Source organism: Lepisosteus platostomus, chromosome 13 (genome assembly GCF_059453375.1).
Source record: "Lepisosteus platostomus isolate fLepPlt1 chromosome 13, fLepPlt1.hap1, whole genome shotgun sequence".
In the NCBI taxonomy this organism is placed as follows: domain Eukaryota; kingdom Metazoa; phylum Chordata; class Actinopteri; order Semionotiformes; family Lepisosteidae; genus Lepisosteus; species Lepisosteus platostomus.
The window spans coordinates 10,638,484-10,664,097 of NC_142623.1; the positions used below are offsets into that span (position 1 = coordinate 10,638,484).

The window sequence follows — 25,614 nt, forward strand, 5'->3', positions numbered from 1 at the left end:
TACAGAGAGCTGCTTGCAGAATGGTGCAGGGGGTAGAGGGGACTGAGTCAGCCAGGGAGACATGAAAACGTGACTCGTGTCACCTGCTGGTATCGGTGAACCTGCAGTGATCTCGGCAAGCACTGCAGCACAGCTCAGCTCTTTCTTGAGCTCACTGTGTGCAAGGGCAAGCGGAGAAAGGCACACTCTGTATTTCTTCCTCTGGGTTTGGGTTAGCGATTCCAAAGGGTCAGAGGTTGTGAAACAGAAGAATATTTGACCATCTCACTTTTTTTTACAAAAATGGTCTCATCTCTGCTTCTCTCCCGCCCCCCCCCCAAACAATATCCTTACTTGAAAAAGGAAGTTTTGATGTTGTGCTCTAGATTTAAATAATTAACTTACGACTTCCTCTTTTTTAATCAATTATTTGTAAGCTGCAGTTCAACATGTTCTGAAAGCCTTTAGAGTGTCTTTTCTTTCAGTTCTGCTTCCTTTTTGGATTTGATATACCCTGGTGATTTCACAACTGTTGCATGCTCCAGAGTGCAGTTTTGATTGTCTTTACATGGGCCAATGTGTTTGTCTTTAGAGCTCCGTCCCCAGCAGTTTTCCTGCTGTGCATCATGCCAGCTGGGGGTGGTCATGCTTTAAATCAAACTGAGAGATTCAGAGGTCAGCCTTCTGTCCAGCAACACTGACCTGGCGGTTTGTCTCCGTTCGGCCTCCTCATACTAAGACAAGTGAAAGGTGGGGGTGGATACTGATTTTTTTTTCTATGGCTTCATTTAATGTAAAAAAAAGTGCACCTCAAACGATTAACATCTAAACAAAAACAAATCGCTTCCGTCCCATTGTTTGGATTCGTGGGGATCATGCGAGTTTATCCCTAAACATCTCCGCAAATGTGAAATACTGTTTTATGTGGTTCGTGCCGTGATGGGTAAAACAATAGCCAAATCCGAGATCTCAGCATAGAGTGGATTATTTTAATCCCAGTGCACATCTGTGATTGTGTTTGGCTTGATTTAAGATATTCCAGTTTAATAGGGCTGGTCGTCATCACACTACCCCCAGTCCGCTGTTTCCGGGTTTCGTTTTTAGAGATTCTACAAATTAAGAGCAGGAGGGGGCAGGGGGCTGAGTGCCCCATTGTAGCTCAGGCCCAGTGTCCACAGTGTGTACCAGGCAGGGAGGGCAGTGATTTCTGTGGGATAAACTGGAGAAGAAGAGAGCATGGATGATCGGTCATTTCTCTCCAGATAGTGGTGGGAAGGTGTTGGTATTGGTACAGCGCAAGAGAGGTTAAAGCAAAATAATGATCTAAGCATGTATCACACAAAGCACTTGTTTTGATTCTGCTTAATCAGAGCCCCTGGCGAGACTGAGCTAATATTTCATTTTTATTCACCTGATGTGGGGCCCGGTGACCCTCTGTGTGCCCCCCTCCCTCCTATACAGCACTGGGGTCCTGGATGAAATTGTACACCTGTCTGCGTGGAGTTTGCACGTTCTTCCCGTGTTCATGTGGGTTGCTTCTGAGTGCTTTGGTTTCCTCCCACATTCCAAAGACACCCTGGTAGGTTATTTGGCTTCTGTAAATTAGCCCTGGTGCGAGTGTGTGTTTGTGTCTGTGTCTGTGTGTGCCCGTCCAGGGTGTATCCTGCCTTGTGCCCGTTGCTTGCTGGGATAGGCTCCAGCTCCCCCTGGCTGGATGAAGCAGTTAGAATTTCAGCTTCTTCAGTGCAGGGCATTCCCTTAAGCTCTGGAATGTATCCAATTGCTCTTCTCTGGTCTGATTCCAGAGCACCACAACCCTTTTTTTACCTCATCCCAACTTCTATAATGCTTCATAGTTCTTTATTTGTCTTTTGTTTTCTTCTCGCAGAAAAGCACGCAGTGAGTGGCCACCCCACTGTTGAGCCGTTTCCTGACGGGATGGATCTGGTCATGTTCGGTAAGACAGACAAGATCAGACACTGAGAGCACTTCCCAGCGCCTGCAGTTTGCTTTCCCTTTTGCACGAGGAGCTTCTGCCTGCAGCTTGTCTCGAGAGCAGGCTCAAGTGGGTCTGTTAACTCCGTTTAGATTGCTTTTGTTTTCAGGGCTCGATCAATGCGGGCTGATTGCATTAGCTGTTATTAAAGAGCCTTCATCGTTGGAAGCATAAAGAGAGGATTAACAAGGAAAACCTGCACCACACTAACACAAAAGGGGGAGGTTTTATTCTTCTCTTTAAAGAATACAGAGATCAACTAAAAGGGAGTAAATATAGAGTAAGGGAGATGATGAGATACATGTGCTTGATTGTTTTCTATGCAGCCATGAGATGTTAGGATTCTCCCTGTCTCCACTGTGCCAGTGCAAGGATGAGAAGTTAGTAAGAGCTAAGTATCTCTAGCAGGGAACATGTCCCTCATGGTCATATCATTTTCATAATATTGTGACATGCCAGAAGGTTGGGGAGTCATAACAAGCAATCTTTTAATATGTGGATCCCAGGAAAACTGAAATCTTAGCCGTAAGGTACCAGGTAATGCTTTTTATTTACAGTGTGAGCTGATTACTGGCTTCAAAACATTCAACCCTCACACAGACTCACAGTTCCACCTAGAGGTTTGTCCTCAGAGGGTCCTCTGTTCTGCTGCTCTTTCACTTCACTCTGCATTTGTTATCTCTTTTGCCTCTTTTCTCCTGGAAGCCTCAGTTTCATTGTTTTTTAAAAGCCAGTGTGAAATGTCTTCACTTCTTCTCCCAACTAGTCAGGTGACTGATAGCGGTAGGGCATCACCCCCCTCCACAGCTTTCTGGGTAATGTAGTTTAGGCTAGAGCCACCATCTTGCCTGAGCCTGCCATCACCTCTTGCCTGAGATGAGTTTCTGTGTTGCAGGTATGGGCTGTTTCTGGGGTGCTGAACGGAGGTTTTGGAGGACGCCAGGTGTATTCTCCACCCAGGTCGGATATTCTGGAGGAATCACGCCCAACCCCACCTACGAGGAGGTGTGCACAGGTATGCTTGAACCACCATCTCAACCTGCTGCAGACTTCCACTGTAGTATCTCCAGCATTCATTTCTTCATGCAAAGGCTTGTGGATGAATATGTAATCGTCATTAAAAGTCCCTGTGCACAGCCCTTAGTATAGAAAAAGAATACAGTTTACGACAATTATATATGCAATGTGCAGTTGGGAATTGTCTTTTCACCATTTAACAATCTGTGGTGTTGTCGTTACATAGTGGCTAACTTTCTGCTTAACTATCTAGAGAGGAAATAACTCACCAGCCCTTGGAAAGTGTTGTTCAACATGTCATTGAAATCCTTCGGTTGCTTCTCATTGCTGTGTTAATTGACATATGCAGATCTTAGCTTCTGAAAATGAGCTGTTAATACAGTATCTAAATTCCAACTGGCAAAAGACACTTTTCTTATTACTGTGGTTGCTGTAGAAGTAGAATGCGGCCTGGCTGCCTGAGAAACTATTCAGAAGTTTGAATAGGCTCCTGGTTGTTGTTTTACCTGATACCTCATGAGCTACAGCAGAAAAAAAGCAGTGTTTTTTGTGGGGGAAATAGAAATATCCTTAAAATAACAGACACTTGAATTCACCTTCCAAGCACTATTAAAAGTAGTAGCAGAATGTGAAAACTGACTTCAGAATTGAGTAACTGAAATGTTGGCCTGTTTCTGAACACGTGTATGTCTCCTCTATACAGAAAAAAACATCTTTCTCCCAGTGGCCACCCAGTGTTACCTCAGCTCCACCACAGGTGTTGTCCCTTTAAGAGTGATCAGTAATTCAGAGGATAACAAGCCGAGGTTTTGCATGCATTTATTCATGATGATTGTCATGCTCCTGTTGCTAGGCAACTAGGTGCCGTAAGAACGGAAGTATCCTGCCTTCATTGCGACAGGTGCCATGCTAGGCATGTAAGAGACAAAATAACTGAGCGTCTCTTGTCTAAAAGCTACTTATGTTATACTTTATGAGGATGCAGTGCAGAGAACATAAAATCACATTTCACTAATGTTTCAGGATTTGAGGTTTAGTTTGACAAAAAACCCTGAAAGATTATAATTCATTATAATTAAGACGAAAAAATCACCACAACAATTTGCTGGTTATTGTGTTCAGCGATCATAGACTACTACACTAGGTATTTCCTTTGTTTTATACTGTACAGCTCTGTGCTCCTCCACACTGCGGAGCTCTGTGCTCAAATGTACTGCAGAGCTCGTGCTGTTCTTTAACTTTATAATGCTCTTGCATTACTGCATACATTTTAGGATTGTTCCAATACTGTATTAGAACTCGGTTTGTTCTTCTTCATGCTGTAACAATTATATGGCCAACTACTGAAAGTTTTGTTTTATTCATATTAAAATAACAGTTAATGTGGGATTTGTCTTTTTTAGTACAAGGCGTCGCCTTTAGGCTTTCCTCACGTGTCAGGAGAAAGCGATGTTAATTATGAGGAGCACAGCAGTGGGTCAAGTTCGATGTCATCTGTAAATGTGATGGATGAGCTGCTACAGCACTTCGTATTGGCCGTTCTTGTACAGTTCACCTTGAGGAGCAAACGGGTTCTGGAAATTTCTGAGTCACAGAATTGCTCAATCGTCAGAGTTTGTGAGGGGGACCTGCACCTCGGTGTCAGTAATACCTCAGACTTTGCGGCTGCCTCCCTCTCTTTTCAACACGATTATCCTGCATCACTGTTAACCCCCCTTCTTCCTGTCCCATCCATGTGACCTACTTCCAGAAAGCCGGCACATCGGAAAGCTGTGCTGTGCCTCCCTGAGGCCTCCTTCTCAGCTCACGCTTAATTGCAGATTTGAATAATCTAGGAGCCGCAGTAGTCAGAGCTCAGTTTCTGAGGAGGTATAATATTTGTATCAATGTTTTTAATTGCAGGCGCTAATCTGTTAGCATGCAGGGAGAGAGAGAGCGAGAGCAGGCTTTTTCGGGGTTTTTTTTATCTGTCAAAGGGTTTAGAGGGCCGCTGAGAGTACCGGGGCGTGATGGCTGGGATAATCCATCTGTATGAAACACTGCTGTGTGCACATGGTTCGAAAGATCCGCTGCGCAGGCCTGTCGGGGAAAAATTGGATGTCTGTTTTGCTTTGGCATCGTGCATCACCCTACTCTCTTTTTAATGTCCTCCTGCGAGTACGCTGTAGCACAAGTCTTAAAAATACTAAGTATAATGTGCATGCGTAAAAAAGAAAAACATTAAGCATGGCAGATGCAGCAGAAATTACTGGTTACATTACAAAGCTGACTGGGAGATTCACCATAGCTGTTATTAAGCCCCAAGTGAGTTGGCATTTTTGAGATTGTGAGATTTCAGTCTTTGCTGAGATTCTTTTAGGTGTTCTGTAGTGATGAAGCTCATTGCCCATGACTAGGAGAGCTATAATCAGTAAATAAAATGAAAACGATACAAATCTTTTACTGATTTTTACAATGTAGAGTATCATAGTGCATGAGCCTTTGACATATCACGCACAATATGATTGGTGTAAGGAGGATAGGGAATATGTAGTCTCGATTTTGAGAGCTGAACTGCACGGTGAAATCTTGCTATTCTACTAAAACTGCCATTGACTTTGACACCTGTTTTGAATAGTACAGAACAATTGCATTTTAAGCAATATTTTTTGTGATCGATTCTCTCTTTTATTGTGTACCGTCTTTGTTTTATTCTCTTTGGAATTCAATTTTCTGTATTCTCAAGCACTTTGAGACGATTGCTTTTAAAGGCACTATCAAAAATGAAGTTTATAATTAAGGGGGCAGTTGTGTAACTTTAGGAATTATTGAAGGATAACCAGGCAGAGGAAAACCCTGGTTCTTTTCTTAAAAGATCTGCCTCACGCTGGTTTTGCTGCAGTCGTTTGAAAGGAGGGTGTTTTTGGGTGCACCCAAAGACAGATTGCAACCTGTTGACTCTCTCTCTTCATGAGCAGATTGTCATCATGGGTGTTTTCTTGTCAAACTCTGAGTCTCTCATCTGTCCCACAAAAATACCCACTTAGTCTTCCTAAAACCTTTGTTTTCTCTGAATGTGAATGATGGGAGTCCCCAGACAAGTAGCCTTTTGGGTACAGGGCAGTAACGGTCCTTGTTTGTGACTCTTTTATGTCCATAATGACAGACGGTGACTAACTCTCTTCCAAAAAGGGACCGGTTGTGGATTATCCCTTCATTGCTGCGTTTGCACTTAATCTTAATGGTGTTAATCTGTTAATCCCAAAAGGGGATGAAGTGGAATATCAATGTCTGATGTAAAACTTGTCCTCAATGGGGTTTTAAAATTCTGCAGGGCATGTCTGCTCCAATCTGTCTGCACTTTCTAGCTTGATATATGGGATATACTGTACATGTGCCTTGTGTTTGGAACTGATAAACTGCAGAAATACTATCCATTTGGAAGCGCCGTTTCTTAATTTAAAGTAAATTATTGATTGTAGTTATTTGGTGGCCTCCATTGGGAATGGACAGATCTGAATTATTTCGTTTCTTGAGTAGTAGAGAGGTGACGCAATTAGTGCTTCTGGTAGAAGTTATTTTTCCAGATTATTCGCTTGTTTTTCGCTCGGCGAGCCTGAGCATCGGTGCTGTGCTTCGAGTCAGTCAGGCGATGTCAGTATTTCATGATGAAACCAGTGAACGCTGCTCTGTGGGCTCAGTCTGTTCTCTAAATAGGCATCTTTACTGGTGTGGCTTCTTGGGGCACAATTGAAGTTTTTAAATGGGAACAAATCTCCAATCTGTAATTTGTCTTTGCAACATCACTAGTCGAGAGATGTTATTTCAGATTGTCAAACAATATAAGAGCACAAGGCTGAGAATAGGTCTTGATTTAATAATTATTAGCAGATCCTTAAATTTGCTACACTTTTTGAGATTGTAAAACCCCTGACTGAATCCAATAAAAAAAAGTGGTTTAAATTTTTATTTTGTCAGGGAGTGCAGCAGAGGATTGCTCACAAGTCAGTATCTGCCTCTTTGAAGCAGTGTGATGGAAGCAGCAGGAGGCCTTCCTGGTGTATGTCTGAGAGCTTACTCTGTAGGTGTGGGTGTGTGTACAGTGTGTTTGTGTGGGAGTGTGTGTTGGCATGTGTGAGTGCTGCCCTGCTGACCTTGTGCAGGCTCTTCCCTGAGCATGCCCGTGGGCAGCTTGTCAGAACACAGGGGTCCTTTCAGCCCCAAGCAAGGAGGCTGCCCCCCACAGTGCCTGTTTGCTTTTGGCACTCCTCTCCCTCTAGAAACAGCAGATCTGCTCCCATTCAACCCTAAGGTATTTTAAATATTACTCTTTTGCTTTTTTTCTGCTTAGGTTACAAAGGAGTATGGGCAAATAAGCAAAGGTTGATAAAGGATGACAGCAAAGGTAGATCTACTTAGATGATACCCATATGAAAGCGTTCATTAGTGAATTTACCATAGGATTATTACACTTTTATCATGTGTGGGTTTGCCTTAGTTTTGCAGTGGTTTCTGAGTGTTTAAAGATGTACTTTACAACACTGTGTAAAGTTACATAGATCATTTGAATTTGTCATGTTGTGCACAGCAGCATTGCCAAGTCCCAAGTGTCCTAACGCACAGTGATTTCCTCGTTAAACATGTCAGAATCATATGAAACCACAGGGCAGACACAAAGTGCCTCAGTTATACCTGATTAATGGTTGGCAATCTCAAAACTAGAAGCACATAAAAAATATGAACTGGCTATTCCACATTCAGAAAAAGAACCTACACTGTACAATGGCTGACCCTGCGCTCTGACCCCAAGCTTCTCTTCCTGTCTGTGTGTCTGTGTCTCATGGAGAGCAAGTTGGTGTATGCGAAAAGATGAATTCCCAATGCAAGAAATTGTATGTGGCTAATAAAGTGATCTTATCTTATCTTAAATGCGGTTCGGGGCATTCTGAGGAAAGGGGCTTGACTTTCCCTGTCTGCTGTTTGGCAGGGCTGACGGGGTACACCGAGGTGGTGCGCGTGGTGTACGATCCACAGGCTGTCAGCTTCGTGGACCTGCTGAAGATCTTCTGGGAGAGCCACAACCCCACAGAAGGTAGGACTGTGCCAGCTTCCCCTTGCTACACCATCCCGATACAACTTTCCTGTAGTTCCCTGTACAGTTGTTTGATTCCTCATACCTATGTTAATGTGATTTCTGTGTGGTGTACATTTTGGGTTTTACCATGGCATACCGATGTAGTGTACTGCAGTAGAACGTTTCAGGTTGAACTGCACCTCAGGCAGAGGCAGTGATCAGGCTAGCATGTTATCTACCAAGAAGTTCTGAGACACTGGGGGCATGCAGGAGAGGGTGCCATTCCCATTCAGAACAGTGAGAAAAACAGAGAAAATTAAATACCTGCTGGAGTGCTGTATGTTAACTGGACCTTGAAGTGATCAACAGAAACTGGGAAGAGTTAATGAAACGTATGCTATGTCAGTAGCAGAACAGAGTACAGTTAACTACAGTGTTTTCTTATAAGTGACACATTCACTCTACTGTGACCGAGCTGCGTATTTCGCTGATCCGCCAGTGACAGAAGAAAAAACGATTAAATATTGAATTACTCTCGCATCTTCCATTCATGTTTGTGTAGCTTTGCATGCAAAAGATCAGGGTGGAAAAAAATGGGTTTGTCTGGATAATTTAAAGGAACTGATCCCAGCTTTGAATTGAAAATGGCTAGGAGTTGACGGAAACGTGAGGTGCATTTTAAGAACGCAATTGAGATGAAATATTTCTGTTTGGGAAAGATAGAAACTCCCCAGAAACATACATAATACATATTTCTTATTGTACATTTTAAAAAAGCATAGAGAAATTGGCAGATTAAACACCAGTGAAATAAAGTGAAAGGTTGTAGATAGTGCAGGTCTTCGGTTTCCCACTGCTTGGCTTCTGCCCTATTTCGTTTTTGAAATGGTTAGCGCTACGGTGTGAATCGATGCAGTTGTGATGCAGAAAAAAGCTTTGATTTGTCTCGACAGCTGTGGATTTCCAAGACCCTTATATATATGTATGTGTTTCAACAGGGAGGCCTGATTCAGCTAGGGCAAGGCCTGTGTGTGAGGGTAACTGCAGTCTGGCAGGAGCAGAGAAAGGATTAAGCAGCCAGGTGAAATAGAGAGGCTTGTGCCTGCTGACGCACCAGGCAGAGCAAGGCCACCTGCGAGGGCTGTGCCTCCTCTCCCGCTCTTCTGAGGAGGTGATGTAATGGCATAAAAATTCCATGAGGCTGCCAGCCACTCTGCGCACCCACACAGCACAGCCCGGGAGAGTCTGATCAAAGATTCATGAAGCCTGACCCTAGTATCTGCCGATAGGAGCTCTTTGGAACGACGCCGTCTTTGCAACGGTGCGCAGAGACTGTGTTGCACACTGCCCCCTGCTGATAGGAGTGAAGCATTTATTTGTTTTGTTTTTTTAACTCGCAAGTTCTTTCGTAATCGACAACACTGCGCCGAAGGCGGGCCCAGTTGGTGTGTCTTTTCGGCTCATTTCAAATGGATGGGTGTCAGGGAAGGTTCAGAAAACATTACTCCTGCAGTTCTCTACTTGCAGAGAAACTCCTCTTGAAGTCTGTCGAGGGACTGCATGCGCTCCGGCAGTGCAAAGCTTTATCGTCAGTCTCCCACAAGTCAGTGAGGGGAATTTGGGAAGAATGAAAAAGGTATACGGGTGAAATTAATCTGTATGCATACAATGATTTCCAGAGGTAGGATGTAAGACAATGGCACAGTGGCACAGTGGTTAGCATTGTTTCAATTTCTGAGGTGCTGTCTGTGTGGAGTTTAGATGTTCTTCCCTTGTTCGCATGGGTTTCCTCCAGGTACACCGGTTTTCCTCCCACGGCCTAAGGAAATGCCAGAAGGTTAATTGGCTTCTGTCAAAAAACTGCCCCAGCTGTGAGCGCGTGTGTTTGTGTTCCCATGACCCAGAATTGGATGAAGCTATCTCCTGTGTTAAGATGGCCGATTCACGCCCCAAAGAGTGCCGTGATAGGAAACGGAAGACGGAAGATGTCTCCCTTCTCCTCAAGTCACAAGCGAGGACTCCAACACCCAGGTCCAGCAGCAAACTCCCTGCTCCCTGCTCCGCACCTCACAGGGGGCTGCTTCCTTCGGACCTGACCAACCCCCCAACACTCCAGGGCCAGCAGCCCTCCATCCACCGCTGCGGAATATTCCGGAAACGGAGAGTCAAATAAAGAAGCGGTGACTCGAGGAAAAAGAAAAAAAAAAGAGTCTCGTCCTTTTACTGCCCCTTTTACTGTCTTAGTGTGCAATGCAGTTACTCTAGGCACACATGCGGAAACTCCTCCCCTGCTCCCCAGTGGACTCTGGGATCTTGCTGTGTCCGGGGAGCGGGGGGGGGGGGGGGGTAGAATATTCTCCTTCCTTTCCCCTCTCCCTGCTTCAACCCACAGCCTACGTTCCTCCATCGCAGGTCCCCAGACCCTGCGCCCCGCCCCCACCCCCCGGCATCTCTCCTCCTCATCCGCAGTGTGCTTCAGAAGCGGAATTAGCAACCCCCCCCAGGCGGGCTGCTCGTCCCGTCCCACGCTCTCCTTTTCATCTGGAACACGGGATGCCGCTGTCCAGGCGTGTTCAGCCACGCAGGCCTGGCGGCCCACACCCCCAGTATCCCAGAAGGCAGTGTGTGTGTGCTTGCGTTCTCCCCCTGGCCGGTCAAGCTAGCAGCCAAGTTTCTGGGCAGGTTGCCTCCTTCGCTGTCAGTAAGAATGCAGAAAAAAGCTCGGTGACATAGCAGATTTTCCTTTTCTTCTGTTGGATGAAAGTAAAAAGTTCTTTTGGCTCTTTATTTAAAAGCAGTTACATTGCCAGCATAACACCTTCACTAGGGCTGCATGTACTGTATAGAGCTGTCATAATTTATTTATTTATTTATGGCTGTTGTTGAAAAAGACATACGGTAGTAGGGATATCATGTATGGTTTGGATCATCTTGAATATGTATCTTTTATGTTTTTTTGGAAACAATACTTATAATAAAATTATTGCAGTTGTCTAGTGCTTTTCATTGTAAAGGAACCTGAAGTTAGGTCCACACAGGAAGGTTCCCACAGCTATCTGGGTGATACACAGCAGCTATACTGCACCAGCAGCCCCACTGCACAGGAGATGAGGTAAAACGTAACACATTGCTTGGAATTAACAGGGAGCTTTAGGTAAGCTGGATTGTACAAATCTGGAGCTTTACTTTGCCAGAACATCAGGGTTAACCTCCCCTGTTCTTAAGAACAGCTATGGAATCTTTTAAGACCACCATTTTCAAGACTTTGGTTAACATGTCGTCTGAAGAAAGACACCTCCTGCTGGTGGTTTTATCCTGTTACTGGTCCACCAGAAACAGCCTGCTTTTCCTCTGAGGCCTCCTGTCTCAGTACTGGTCAGGGTCGGGCCCGTTCTTTCTTATACTCGGGTGCTTGCCAAGATCAAGCTGCAGGGTGAGTTATAACGTTACTGTGCTTTTTTAACATTAAAAGAGTCCGATGTCTCTTTTTATTTCCTTGGAATTTGGAACTGCCAGATGCTAATCGGCGGTGACATCCATGTTTGCAAAGGTGGATCGAGGGCCATGCACACGTTTTTGTTAGGGTTGCACTGTGCTTTACAGGAAACCGGGCATCAGTTGAAAGAGTGGTGCTGTTCTCCAACACAGACAGGGCACCCGGTCCCATTGGCAAGAGGAAGGAAGTACTGAGAACCAAGGCAAGGGTTACTGAGTGCTGTCGTCTGGGAACCTCTGGCTCAAGCTGTGTGTGGAGTCCAGAGTCCAGCCTGCGCTGTGAATGAGCTCCTTTCCTAATTGAGCCACTCAGGATATACCACAGGTTTTCGTGTCACAGATGAAACATGCGCGGGTGTCTGATTCTGCAGCAGCTCTGCATTCTCTAGTAGTATGGGGATCCACAGCTGTGCCGGATTCTGTCACTTTGTCAGGTCCTGTCACATTGTCATGTTCTGCGGCTGTGACAGCTTCTGTAGGGGCGTAAGATCCTGTAGGTGTGCTGGCTTCTGTAGTTTCAGATTCTGCACCTGTGTCAGATTTTGAAGCTGCGTTGGATTCTGTCTGCCTTTATCTAACACAGCTTTCCACATCACTGATGTGGTTCTCTTCATAAGACCCTAACAAGGGAAAAGTGTTAGGACCTTTTTATTGTGAACATTTTAAAAAATATCTTTCAATTAAAAAAATACATGTAATCATGTTCCACGGCAGGAGGTTGATAGTAGAGTAAACTTTTTAGACCCTTTACATATTTGTGGTGTCCTAGAAATCTGCAAGTTCAAGGGTGCAAAACTGAAACTATGTAGAGTCTGATGCATATGTAGGGAATGCATGAACAAAAATATATTGGTTACATTCTGTATCACTGTCAAGTTGCATGGTATTGTCACTTATCCCATAGTTGTACTGTTTATACCTTATATACATAAGAAAAAATAAGGTTCCCAGCATATCTGTCACCATAGTGTGGCCTTGGAATTTATTCCATGCAGTAAAAATTCACTGTGTTCAGAATGGGTTTTACTTATATTGACTTTTAGCCAGAGTGGCACAGTAGCACAGTGGTTAGTATTGTTGCCTCGCAGTCCAGGGGCCCTGTGTTTGGGCTCTGGGGTGCTGTCTGTGTGGAGTTTGCATGTTTTCCATGGGCTCACACGGGCTGCACAGTCCAAAGACAAGCTGGAAGGTTAATTGGCTTGTGTAAAATTGGCCTTGGTGTGAGTGTGTGCGTGACTGTGTTTGTGTATGCGATGGACTGTCAACTTGTCCAGGATGTATCCCGCCTTGCTCCTGTTGCTCACCAAGATAGGCTCTGGCTGCACTGTGGCCCCGTATTAGATGAATCAATTAAAAGATGGATGGATGAAGTCACCCTGTGTCCAGCATGGCCCCTAAGTTTTGTTCTGTGCAGTTGAAAAATCACTGGCATTAACTTTATTTAGCCCCTTAACATCTTGAAGATATTCAAATTTCCCATTAGACTGAAATGATAGTTCCTTCACCCTGTCTTCATAAACCACACAGTCATATATTTATTTGGGTTTTTCCAGAATTGCCAGGATCATCTACAGTTCTCCAAAAAAGTTTTCTCCCCCTTTCAAATTTTCAGCGTTTTTGCATATTTTGCCACTGAGTGTTATCTGAGCCTGTGGGTGATATGTAAAGGGATTCCGAGTGAATAAATAACGCCAAGGTTTGTTGTTTGTTTCATTTTTTCATAAACTAAATCATCCCTGTGTGAAGCTCTGATGACATTCGGTGGTGAAAACTTTCATGGAACTGCATAACTGAATAGCTGGTACTTTAGTTTTTACCAGCATTGCCATGATGAGCAATATTGCTTTGTATCTTGAAGGGAGGGGGGGTCTCAGGCTGGTCATTGTGTCTTTATTACACTTAATTCCCTACCGCGGTTGCACCCCAGCAAAGTTTTCAGGGTTTTATGACCCAGGCTGGTGTTTGTTTGTGTTCCTCGACGAATGACCTTGACAGTCTCCTCCTTTTCTCCCTGGTCCCAAGAAAGCCTCATTATAATGTGTCACTTCAGATGAGTGGCAGTTGTGACAAATTTAATTTATGTAGATTAATGGCGGCGCGGGCGAAGAGAGCCTGACAGTTGCTCAGAGGCAGCGACAGATTTGTACACGTAGGACTCGGTGGCGGTGATTAGGGAGGCCCCCAGTGACAGGAATATTAATTACCTCTGATGACACAAACAGCCATTAATGTCTTTTTGCACCCTTAAACGAGCGCGTTTGTGGCTCAACAGCAATTAAAAGCCGGTGGAGCTGTGCGGCAATGGATGGCCCTGTTGGCGCGGCCTTTTTGTTGTTGTTGCTGCTGTTGTTGTTGTCGTCGTTATCGGTCTGCGTGTAACTTTTTCCCCTTTTGTGCGATGGAAAAAACACTTCACCCCAGCCCTCTGTGACACGTGCTTCCCTCTGAGGCCTCAGGGCATGTGAGGCCTGGTCCACCACACAGGGCTGCTCATTTGTACAGTAGCTTTATTATTTACTCCAAGTCCCCTTCAGCCCTGAGTCTGAACCAAACTGAAAGATAAGGGCACGTTACCGCCGTCGGTTCTCCTGAAGGCACTCCGGCAGATACTAGGGTTTTTTGTTGTTTTTTTCCTCAGGCACGTGTCCTCGGCAAATCGGGACTGTTTTGCAGTCAGTGAAGATCCTTCATTTAGCAAAACTCTTAATATATCGACCATTTTTCAGCTGGATTGCAGCCACACAGTCCACACAGTTTCTGATTCTGCATTCACTGAGAATTAAGTAGAGTCTGTTGAACACTGTGCTCAGAACCCAGTGCCTACTTTAGAGTTTTCTAATTGTCCAGGTCATAACTCTGAATTAGACTTTCTGTTGTAGGTCATGCCTCATCCTGCTCAACTGGCTATGTGGGCCTCTCCAACCTTGCATGTTTCCCTTGATTGGGAATGTTTTTCAAGTTTTTCAGGTAAAGGAAAAGTTGGATTTGCACCCCATGGATCTATTAAAAATGTACACAGTGAATGGCAGCATTTTGTCTGTCCCAATTAGTCTTTCATTTGTGCTTTGAATTTTGTGCTGCTTCTTTCAGTTGATGTGTATCCTCCTGCTCTGTAGGTACACAGATAATAACACAGGGGTTCCTGTGGAAAGAGTTTGTGGAATCTTTCTGCACTGTCTTTTAGACCCATGTGTTCTGGGTCCTGACACTGCAGCGATTAATCATTGCTAATGTCTCTACACTTCATTTTGTCTCCTGTTCTCTGTGAACATACTTACTTGACAAGTGTCTGGCTTCAGATGGTAGGTGGGAGAGTGGAACTGGACCCCTATAGACCCCTTCAGCCCCAAGTTTTGGACCAGAAATCTGGCCTCGTCAGAGTGTATTTGAAAAGGTCATTTTCCAGAGCAGTCATGTTGTTCCCAGTTATTCATGTTCACATGTATCTTTGTTGTCCTATGTCTTGGATTTCAAGCCTTTTATTGCCAACTCAATCATTCTATTTCTCAAGCCTATATCCTATTTTGTTATAGTAACAACTTCTGCAGACAAAAATAGTTTGTTTTCTATGATGCACTGTTCAGAATTTGGGTGATGCGTGTGTTCTGTAGGTCACAGCAAAATGCTTCTGCGGCTTCTGCATCAGTCTCTTACATAACACAGCTTTATAAATAGCTTACAACAGGCCTCTGCATTTCAGTTAGGCATCACACAAGTCCATTCCAGAATCTGAGCTTCAGGTCAGGCATGCGCACAAAGAAGGGAAGCAGCACAGTGCATCTGTAATTAGGTTGTGGAATTTTCCCTTGTGTGTGATGTTCTCTCCTAAATACAGGGCTTCATTCTCAAGCTTACAGTTTTGATTCTAGGACTGTTCCTGCAGATATCTCAGCTTTATTAAGGCCGTACTTTCAAGTGCAGTTTGTAGAGATCGGTGCACTTAATGTCTAAAATGTACAGGAGGTCTTCTTGCAGATGTGGTTTTGTATCTTGGGAAGTTTAGTTTCAGGACTGTTACATTGCAAAGTAGATGTCTGCAAGAACTTTTTCCTTCTTAGGCGACTCATTCAGAAACGCTGACAGCGCGGGAGTCTGTTTGGGGTCATGGAAACGTAGAAGCGAAAAGTTGGATTGTGAAATCAATTTGGGAAATGGCAGAGAGAGAATTTAGAAGGAGATTTTGAGACACAGTAGTTGAGTTTTTTTTGTGTGCAAGATTTAATCTGTGGTTGCAGTAAGAATGGAGAAGGGTTTGGGGCTACTTAAGATATGAAGCCTTACTGTACAGTGAATAGAAACACATTTGTCTGTGAGTGCATTCAGAATAGATTCACATAGCTGTGCACATCTGAGCCCGTCTTGTTTCAGGCAAATCTGATCAGTAGTTATGGAACGGGTACTTATGGAACTCTTTGACATTGTTGAAGGCTGCTGTTAAAGAGGTGTAATCCTTAGCTTGACGTGCTAATGGGATAAGAGCTTTGCTGCCAAAGATGCTGGCATCATTGACTGGAAACATGTCATGGGATGGTGAGAAGTGAGCAACATTAAGCATCATTAAAACAGGATAAAATATCCACTAACAGCCAGCTGCTTTTACACTGCTTTTTCCTCAGTCTTGTGTGTACCCTTCAGCACATGAGACATACTGTTTCATATTGGTTAGATGAATTTACCTAGGGTGGCATGGTGGCGCAGTCCTTTGCAATTATTGTTGCGCAGCACTGGAAGTCTGGGTTCAATTCCAGAGGTGTTGTCTGTGTGGAGTTTGCATGATCTCCCTATATTCACGTGGGTTTCTTCTGGGTGCTCTGGTTTCCTCCCACAGCCCAAAGACATATTGGTAGGTTCAATGGCTTGTGGGAAGATTGGCCCTGGTGTGAGGATGTGCGTGTTCGTGTCTGTCCATCCTTTGTCTTATCCAGGGTGTATCCCTGGGTATCCAGGGTGCAAGCCTGGCACCCATTGCTTGCTGGGATAGGCTTCAGCTCCCCCGTGACCATGTACTGAATAAAGTCATTAGAAAATAGATGGAAAGATATTTTAGCTGTGAATGTCCTTCCCACGACAGCTGTTAATACTGATTCCAGACCTTTATCTCTCGTTCTTATGCATCTTTGTGAATTCAAAGTTAACTGTAAACTGCACAGCAAGACACTGGTTTGTGTAACATGTTGTACAGGAGGCCTGCTTGCAGGAGCAGACATCCTCTCCATGATATTCCCTCAATGTCCGGACCAACACCCATCGGTTTTAAATCAAAGTCAGCTGGTATTCTGTGAAATTACCCCGTGAGAGTTAATTGTGTTCCCCTAAATAGCGAAGAAACAGAGAGATCAAAGCTGGCTAGTAACAAATCTCCATAACTGAAACCTGCAGCATCCTTCAGCAGTATCCTTCTGCTTCAGTATCCTTCTTCTTATCCTTCTGCTAACATTAATCATTAATAAAATAAAATTAATTAATTAATAAAAAGGTCCCGTTGGCGTCCGTTTGTTTGCGGTGGGACTTATGTCATTGAATTAAACTCGGTCAAGGTGAAATAAACCTGGCTTTCATTTGGCAGCTTCAAAGAATTCAAACTTACCATGAATCGAACGTCCACAAGGCGAGTGGAAGGCTCACCCGCTTGTGACAGTTCTGCTATGCGTGACCCTCTTCAGAGAAGGGACATAACGAAAACAGTGTGGAAAACAATCACATGGGCACAGACCAAATCCCTTTGTGCCCTTGACATGTTTTAAAGTTTTGTTTTTAAACCCCCCCCTTTAAAAGACACTGCCTAGTAAAAGGACTGTCTCATGGCCAATTCACCCGTTTTTAAGAAACCAGAATGTATTCGAGATTCAACTGGGTCACAAATCTGTTGATTTCCATATCTCATCTACAGCACCCTCCCTCCGCCTGTTTCCTCCTTGCTGTTTCAAAGCATCCAGCCTCTCCTTTAATCTGATTAAATTCTTCCCATTTCAACTCTTTTCTGTGTTCAGATGAGATCCCCCCCCACCCCTCCCCCACGTGCCCTGGGATGGCTCCTTTTTTCTGTTCGGTGATTTTTGGGGGGGAGTGAACCTGGAGTTTCTGAGAACAGAAGGCGAGAGCAGGAGAAAACGAGAAGCAGGAGCAAAAGCCGAAAAGACTCGAGAAACAGGCTAGACGGAGCCATCAGGAGCAAGAGCAGCCTTCAGCGATTGTCACTGCCGATCAGCGTCCTCTCCTTCCCCAAGGCCCGATCCCGCAGAGAATATCTGTTTGGGAAACGTGGGGTAGGATTAGTGCATTTCCCTGAACTCTTACATAATGTTGGAGAGGAGATTGCAGTGGGTGATGGGGGCTGGGGGCTTGCAATGAGGGGAGGACAGTAAAAATGTGGGACCAAACTGTCCTGCTTGTGTGTTAGTCACCGCACTCTCTTGGGTGGGCAGATCTGGCGTCTTGGGACAGCTGCTCCATCTCTTCCTACCCCTCCCCTCCCTAAACTCCCCCACCTCCCAGAAGGTTTCCTGTGCTGCAGAAATCTTCACATCCTGATATAGTAGCTCTCTCCAGGGGTCTAGTTTTCTCCAGTCCAGTCTCTAGTGATTTTATACATCTTTTATATGTCAAGAAAAATATATTTGGTTTCCTTCCTCATAGGTAATTCCTCCCCTACCCAGTAAGGCAACACAGAAGGGTTATTTTGGATGGGAGAGCTGTGGAGATGGGGGGTAGTCCACATTGTTTACTAGGACAACTTGATATTGCCGGCAGAATACTTGACCACTTTACCACTCGGTTGTCTGTTCAGTGCAGAAGTCTAAATATTATGCTAAGGGAAAACATGAGCACCCTGCGTCCTTCCAGGACCACAGTTGTCCACTAGCAACTTTAATGAATAAGTTGATTGCTGAATCTTGTGTTTTTATAAAATGGTGGCTGAGGGTGACCTAGGAAACCCTGATAGATTGTGGTTTTTCGGGACCAGGATTGGTGTAGTTCTCTACTACTTTACTAAAGTATTAAGGTGGAGTAGATTAATGTGACATCTGAACTGTATCCTTCCCAGTGCTCAGGGGCAAGGGAATCCTGACACTGTCATTTCTGAAGGAAACATGAATTTGTTTGCTTTTGTGCTCAACAGGTCCAGGTGAAACCTACGGGAACTGCTTGTTCTTGTGCATACCTTCTAAAGGAAGCAGTAGTAACCTAGTCTGAATATGGAAAGGAGATCTATAAATTGTGCACTCCCATTCCTATTTGCACGATTACTTTGACTACTTTAGTCTACAATTTCCACTCGAGCAGAAATGGATTCCAGAATGATGGAAGCTAGTTGTTTTAGCACCGTGAGGTTTTCTTACCAGGTGCTATCCAGTTCAACATCTAGTTCCTGCCATTCATTCTGTGGAATTCTGATCTTGAACCTCCATGTCCTCCAATGAGTAGACAATATGGGGAATGCATTAAAAACCAGAAATATTGAGGCAATGTGGAACAATCTACTTAGCCATGTTGAAGATGCCGATCCCCTAGCTGCTTTCAAGAGAGAGCTGGAGAAAATCCTCAGGTCAATCCATGCTACCTAACAGGATACATGGGCCTCCTCTCGCTTGTAGCCTTTCATATGTTCTCATGTTCTGTCCTTCAGATGAGTCTGCGAACTGCAGTCAGGCTGCTGGTGATTCTACTGGAGCAGTTGTTGATGTTGGAGTTTGCCCTCTGGTCTCTTCGCGTCGCTGAGGATAAAAGGGTCTGCTAGATGACTTGGAAAATCAGAATGAACCATCAGCCTTTATGCTTCTCCCAAGTCATTTTTGATAACTCCAAATGGAAAAACGGCTTAGGCATTAAAAAGAATAAATCAAGCACTCAGCCAACCTGCTAATTGTAAGTGACATGCCCAGATCCTGGTGGCGTTTTTTCCATCAGGGAGAACATTGTGGTACAGTAGGGTTTGTAATGTCTTTTTGGAAGGCAGGTTTAAGTTTTGATTTAATTCAGTAATGAATCAGAAAGAAGCCCATTTTTTGTTTTGCGGAGGAGCATGTGTTGAACTCCAGGCGGGCTGTCTAGAAAATGCACTGTTCACTGTGAAGGTCCTTGCCTGAGTGCTGTGAGATCTGGGTTGGGCTTAACTTGACCAGTGTGTCCTTGACTTGTTGAACAGCAGCGCGGCTCCTGTGAGCCTGCTGCGCTGTCAGTGTGGGTTGTCTCATTCCTCCATCTGATATTGACTGTCACTAAGGCTCTGTGGTCTTGGGGAGGAGAGCTCTGATGGTACAGTTTGGAGGATGGGGTGTGCAGTGTTCATCCCTCTCGTGCTGTGTGAACTGGAATGGTATGAAAAGAATAATACTTGATGCAAATGAGAAAACCTAGTATATACAAATGTCATATTTTTAAATGTCAAAGGTCTTATTTCCCCTGTGGCATAGTATTGGCCTCTTTATACTGCTGCTGCCAGTTTGGATGTTGAGAGTGTTCAGTAAACTTGTAAGACATCTCATTGGTATATAAGGAAAGTGGAGCCAACAATATGTATTGCACTTTAATAACCTAGCGAATAAGCTTTGCATCAGATACCATACTCTAGTCTGCTACTATGTGCTCTAGAAACATGTTATCTTTCACTGCACTGAAGAAGACATGTGTAGAAGGCCTTTTTTCCTTTGGAAATGTCTTGTATTATGTACCACAGTGTGAAGCATGATACGAGCCTTGGAAAGCCACAACTGTGCTAACATGTTTAAAGCTGTGTAGAGGCCTTCTGGGTGTTTCAGTGATAAAGGCCCTCGCACACGCTCTGTGATCACGGGTTCGAGCCTGTGCCACCTCATTGGCCGACTGCGGCCAGGAACCCCCAGTTTGCAAAGCACAGCCAGCTGAGCTGAGGGTAGGGCCAGAAGAGTCCCCACGGGCTCTCTCGGCTCTCGACAGCCACTGCGCCCCCTGTTGGCACGGAACCTCTGCTCTGGCACCATGACGCTGGCGACGTGATAAATAATAATAATAATAATAATAATAATAAACTTTATTTTATATAGCGCCTTTAAAGGTGGCTTCTCAAAGCGCTTTACAGGATGACAATAACAATAAATAAGAAGACTACAACAATAATTAAGAAGATTTCACAAGATAGGACACAATTATAATTACAACAATACAACAATAACAATAGAGGAGACCGTGGAAGGTGGTACTAAAAAGAGCAGAGAGGTGAAGAATGGAACCAGTTAAGTAAAGGCTTTTCTGAAGAAGAAGGTTTTGAGTCTGGATTAGAAGGAGTTTAGAGAAGGTGACTCTCTAATATCCTTGGGCAAAGAGTTCCAGAGCTTGGGGGCATAGCAGGAGAAGGCCCTGTCGCCCATACAATGTAGACGGGCTTGGGGGACAGTAAGGAGGGCAGAATTTGAAGAGCGGAGGTTGCGAGGTGGGGAGTAGGGCGATAAAAGTTCAGACAGGTATTGAGGTGCCAAGCCATGTAAAGCCTTATAGGTGAGCATGAGGATTTTAAAGTCTACGCGGAATTTGACCGGAAGCCAGTGCAAGGACTCCAGGATAGGATAAAACGCGAGCTGGGCAGAGGAGTCTGTCCTCCTTCACTATCTTGGGGAGATGAGTTGACATCTTTGAATTGTGCCTGCTGGCTTGTGTGTATACGCTATATACAATACAATATACAGTACATGTGTGTGTGCTCCAGAGAGTGGTCATTCCTCACACTTTTTGCTTAAAGTATTAGCTTGGTGCATTGCTTTTTGGGAAATAATGGATGGACGGATTTCTAGTTATTTTCAGTAAAGACTGGAACTCCAGTCCACAAAACCCTTAGTCCAAACCAGGTTTTACAGGCATATTTAAATCATCGGCCCCTTAAAAGATGGCAACAACACTTGAGTAGTAAATAGGTGAACGTTGAACAAAGAGCTACAGACTCACAGGTTCTATAGAACGTCAGCCTGAAAAGTAGGATGTTACCGTGAAATGATTAGATCAGCAAAAATATTACTGTAGTACTCAAATTTGTAATGTTTTTTTCTAGACCTGTAGACAGCTGGACTATGTCATAATTTATGGAATTATATACTGATAACTTCAATTTACCTTCATATTTCACTTTCTTGCTATTATACCTAAAAGAGGACTTTTATTAGTGACAGCGCACTCCTAGACCTTTAGGCAAGAGCAGGTTAAAGTGCTGCCCCTCCCCCCTTGGGGGGGGCTGGCGCTTATGAATAATTAATGAAGAGTTGGGTGGTGCTCGTTAATAATTCATGGCCCCTCTGATGGCACAGCAGGATGAAGTGTTTGAAAAGGGGGTTGTCTTTCCCCTTTGAAGATGGGCAGCACAGCACAGAAGAGGGAGAGATTTATGTGAGGAGAAGAGGTGAAAACGAGGAATGCTTGTGACGTTTTGTATTGTGTGTCATAATGGTTACTGGATGGTTGTTGTGATGTCTTATGGGAGTCTTGCCCTTTTTGTCACTCTACTAAATTTCAAATCACCAATTATCTTAATGAATTACTCTGCTGTTATTTATGACTTGACTTTGCTGCTACAGACTCAAGAGACCTGCACACCTCCTCCTTGGACACACTCATCAGTCAGAACAGGTCCTCTTGGTCACCTGTGACCGGGGCTCAGACCCACAACATCATGACCACAGGGCTCAATCTGCTCTTTGAGCCGCCTGCTGTGTCACTGGGAGCCCCCTTCCTCCTGCACTTTCGTTTGAAACATTTTACCTTGTGATTCGCACAGCGCTGTCATGCTGATTGTTAGATGGTGCTGTCACATGTTTGACAGAAAGGTGGTGATGTCACATCTTAGTTAGGAAGATGTTGATGTCACATGTTTGATTCAAAGCCAGTGATGTCACCCACTCAGAGCGAGTCATTGAAGCTCCATTTTAAAATGGTTTGAATGGTATCTGATGCAAAGCTTTGTTTTGAAAGCCCTCTTCTCCTAAATTCAATGAAGTCATGAATCAGCGGGTATTAGTTCTAGAGCATGTTTGTATTCTCTTACATAAGTACGAAAGGGTCTTTTGCTTCTCATTCCTGCCCTAACAGTTTTGTTGGATCATTCCAATTAAAACATCTCTAGGGTTATCATGAACTGCCAGTCTCAGTGTGCACGAGACCTCATGTATACCAGATCACGAGGAGGCCTGACATCTCTGTAGCTTAGATGAGCAACAGCCAGTACAGTTCAGAAACGTAACCATGCTGGGTTTCACCAGTCTTTCTCCCCCCAACCAGGTCACGCGAGGTCAGTGTCCCAGGCAGTTTTGTTGACAATTTGCAGCAAAGGTGAATGGACTCGGAACACCGCAGGGACGGTTCGTCGGGGACAATGACAGGCATCTGCGGCCCCCGATGAATGAGATCTTTGTGGCTGTCGGCCGTTTGATGGATGTAATTGAAGATGGCCATCAGGCTCTGCACAGAATGGGATTAGCCTTGAGCCCCATCTGGGGTGGGTGTTTTAAAGCACAAAGTGTGTTTGCTGGTTTAGATCTGTACAGAACAGAGGAGTTTAGGTATCTCCAGAAAGAGAGTAATAAATGGATTGTAATGCAAACACATTATTTTGTTTTCTGTGCACGATGAAGTGGCCTGGCTGAGAAAATCCGCACAGTGGTCAGTAGGAGTGTTGAGGTATAGCTGCTCCTGAGAAGTCCCGCTCTGGAGCAGTCCTGGGGTATCCCCGTAGCTGGTTCCCTCACCAGGCTGAGAAGAGCAGGTGGAAGATGGAAAGAGTGAGACCCACCACTGGGAACGCAGGAGAGGTGCGAGTGTGGTGCAGGCTGGTGCCCAGCTAGGCCAGGGCTCTGTCCTGCAGAGCGCCAGGCCCTGACCCCTGCGCTGTGTGTGTTCTCCATGCAGGAATGCGGCAGGGGAATGACGTTGGCACTCAGTACCGCTCCGCCATCTACACTTACACCCCCCAGCAGATGCAGGAGGCGCTGCGGACCAAAGAAGCCTATCAACAGGTAAGGGCCTTCACTTTAAATTACAGGCTCCCTGAAACCAAGGTGAAGGGGGCTCAACTTAGATAGTCTCTGTCCGGGTACACCTTTACCAAGCAGGCTTCAGTGTGGCCTGTTTAGCTTTCCTGACCTCACAGGACTGTGAGCCTTGACCAACACGTTTTTGGTCTTGCTTATTGAGGTGAGGTATTTTAGACATCTGTGGTTATTTGCACATTTAGTGTTTTTTAAAGAATTTGCTCAGAAGTCTCAGGGAGTTTTTGTGTACACAGTGCTCCAGCCCCTGCAAAACTGACATGCACTGAGGGAAGTAGCTCATTTTTCCTTGTGCTCCTTCAGCCAAATCTTGACAATCTGTCCACTTCAGATTCATACAGAGCACATAAATGACCGATCCATCTCACAGCCGCGCCAGTGTGTATAGCTGCTTATTCAAAGTCAGCAGCACACTGATAGAAAAGGATAAGTGAACCCACTTTTGCAGGCTGCGCCTACAGATTACTGCACTTATATCGCTGTTGTTTAACTCCCTCCTGACAAAGACGATGGGGTAATAGGATTCTGGGTCTTAGATTGCCATGGAAACTGGCTGCGTGTGGGGTCACAGGTCAGGGGGCAGGTGCAGGCTGTCAGGTTGCCATGGCAATTAGCGTCACGCCCCAGCCTTGGCCTTGGCGAGGGGTCACAGGGTCAGGCTGGGAGCCAGCTGGAGTGAGAGCCGCAATCAGAGCATGTAATAAAACCGACAGACTGTGAACCTCTGCCAGGTTGATAACACTGCTGCCTTCACTGCTTGCCCAGCACTTCCAGACCTGCTAGAAGTGCTGACTAAGTCCCTACCTTATATATACAGCAGCACAAACCTCCGTGATTAGTTCCCAAATTAGATTTTTCTATTGCACTATGATAATTAGGAGGGAAGTAACAGTGCACTGTAGTTACGGCATATAAGCTCTAACAATAGTCATCCTGGACTCTATTACCTGAGATAATCTTCATTTGCAAAGATCAGGTGTTGCAGGCTAGATACCATTTATTACCACATCTAGATACCATTTATTGCCAAACACAAAAGACCAATCGAGTAAAACTGGATTCCTTTGAACATGGGTTTTAATTATTTTCTCTAATTTACTTTACGGCGCCGGGGGGGAAAATGCACTTTGCACAGTTGTGCAGTCAAGGAAGACTAATAAAAAAAACTTTCCAGGAGATTCTGGTTATTGTTTTTGTCCTGCTTTTTATATTCTTACACAGTGACAAACCTGAAGAAGAAGCCAAGTGGACCTTATTGTACTGGTTGTTAGTGGCTTCTTGCTCTGACAGTGTCATCCCTCCACTCTGTACACTGAAGGATGCTTATTTTGGAAAACCTGTACTGAGAATCTCTGTAACAGCCTGTAACTGGATTGTCTGGGGCAGGAACCCCTTACCAAGAACCTGAAAGAGCCAAAAAGAAAAGGCAAACACCTTTTTAATGGCAGCCATATTGATAAAACAGCCAGCAGTGGTTGTGAATAATGCCGTACCTTCCAAATGAAGGGAGAATCTGACTTCATGCTGAAACACAAAGTCCCCACAGTGAATACTAGGGTCTAAAAGAAGACATATTCAACTTTAAAGAACCAGTAGTGAGTGGTGACTGGTAACACTGACACAGATACATCATAACAGTTTGCAGCATGCTGTTTCTGTTAGTTTGGTAGATTGCTTATTGAACATTTTACTGTATATAGTAAATATACTGTATAATACATTTGCACTACTTGGATTTGTAACTTCATCTCTTGCATTTTTAGTAGCTATCTGTAGGTTATTTTTACTTAAGTAATCAGTTTATTAATGTTTGATTTTAGTTTTATTACTGTGTTAGAATTTTCTCATACCATTAATTTCAGATTAGGTATCAGGTTAGGGTAAGTTATATTTTGTGTTTGTGTAGTGTTTTGTATTTCAAGTAGGGAGCTGCGCCAGCATGCGTAGGCTGCAAAGGAACAAGTAAAGATTTATTCCCTGCTGAAAAGAGAGGGAAAGAAACACAATGTTTCAGCTGTGGAGTCTTCTTAGGGTGAAGAACATTGTGTTTAGTATTTGCCCTGTTT

General features: G+C 44.5%; 1 protein-coding gene across 2 annotated transcripts in view; it reads left to right on the top strand.

Moving 5' to 3' along the window:
- Nucleotides 1–25,614, top strand: part of msrab (methionine sulfoxide reductase Ab) — a 54,802-nt gene that overhangs the window by 15,063 nt on the left and 14,125 nt on the right. The window contains exons 2-5 of one of the 2 annotated variants that reach the window (XM_088603089.1): nt 1,868–1,936; nt 2,871–2,990; nt 7,959–8,063; nt 9,950–11,038. In XM_088603089.1, coding sequence (XP_088459215.1) covers nt 1,868–1,936; nt 2,871–2,990; nt 7,959–8,063; nt 9,950–10,218 — 563 coding nt within the window. In that variant the 3' untranslated portion in view covers nt 10,219–11,038. Of the gene's footprint in view, nt 1–1,867; nt 1,937–2,870; nt 2,991–7,958; nt 8,064–9,949; nt 11,039–23,408; nt 23,516–25,614 lie in introns of those variants that run through there. The other variant, XM_088603088.1, reaches the window with a different exon arrangement.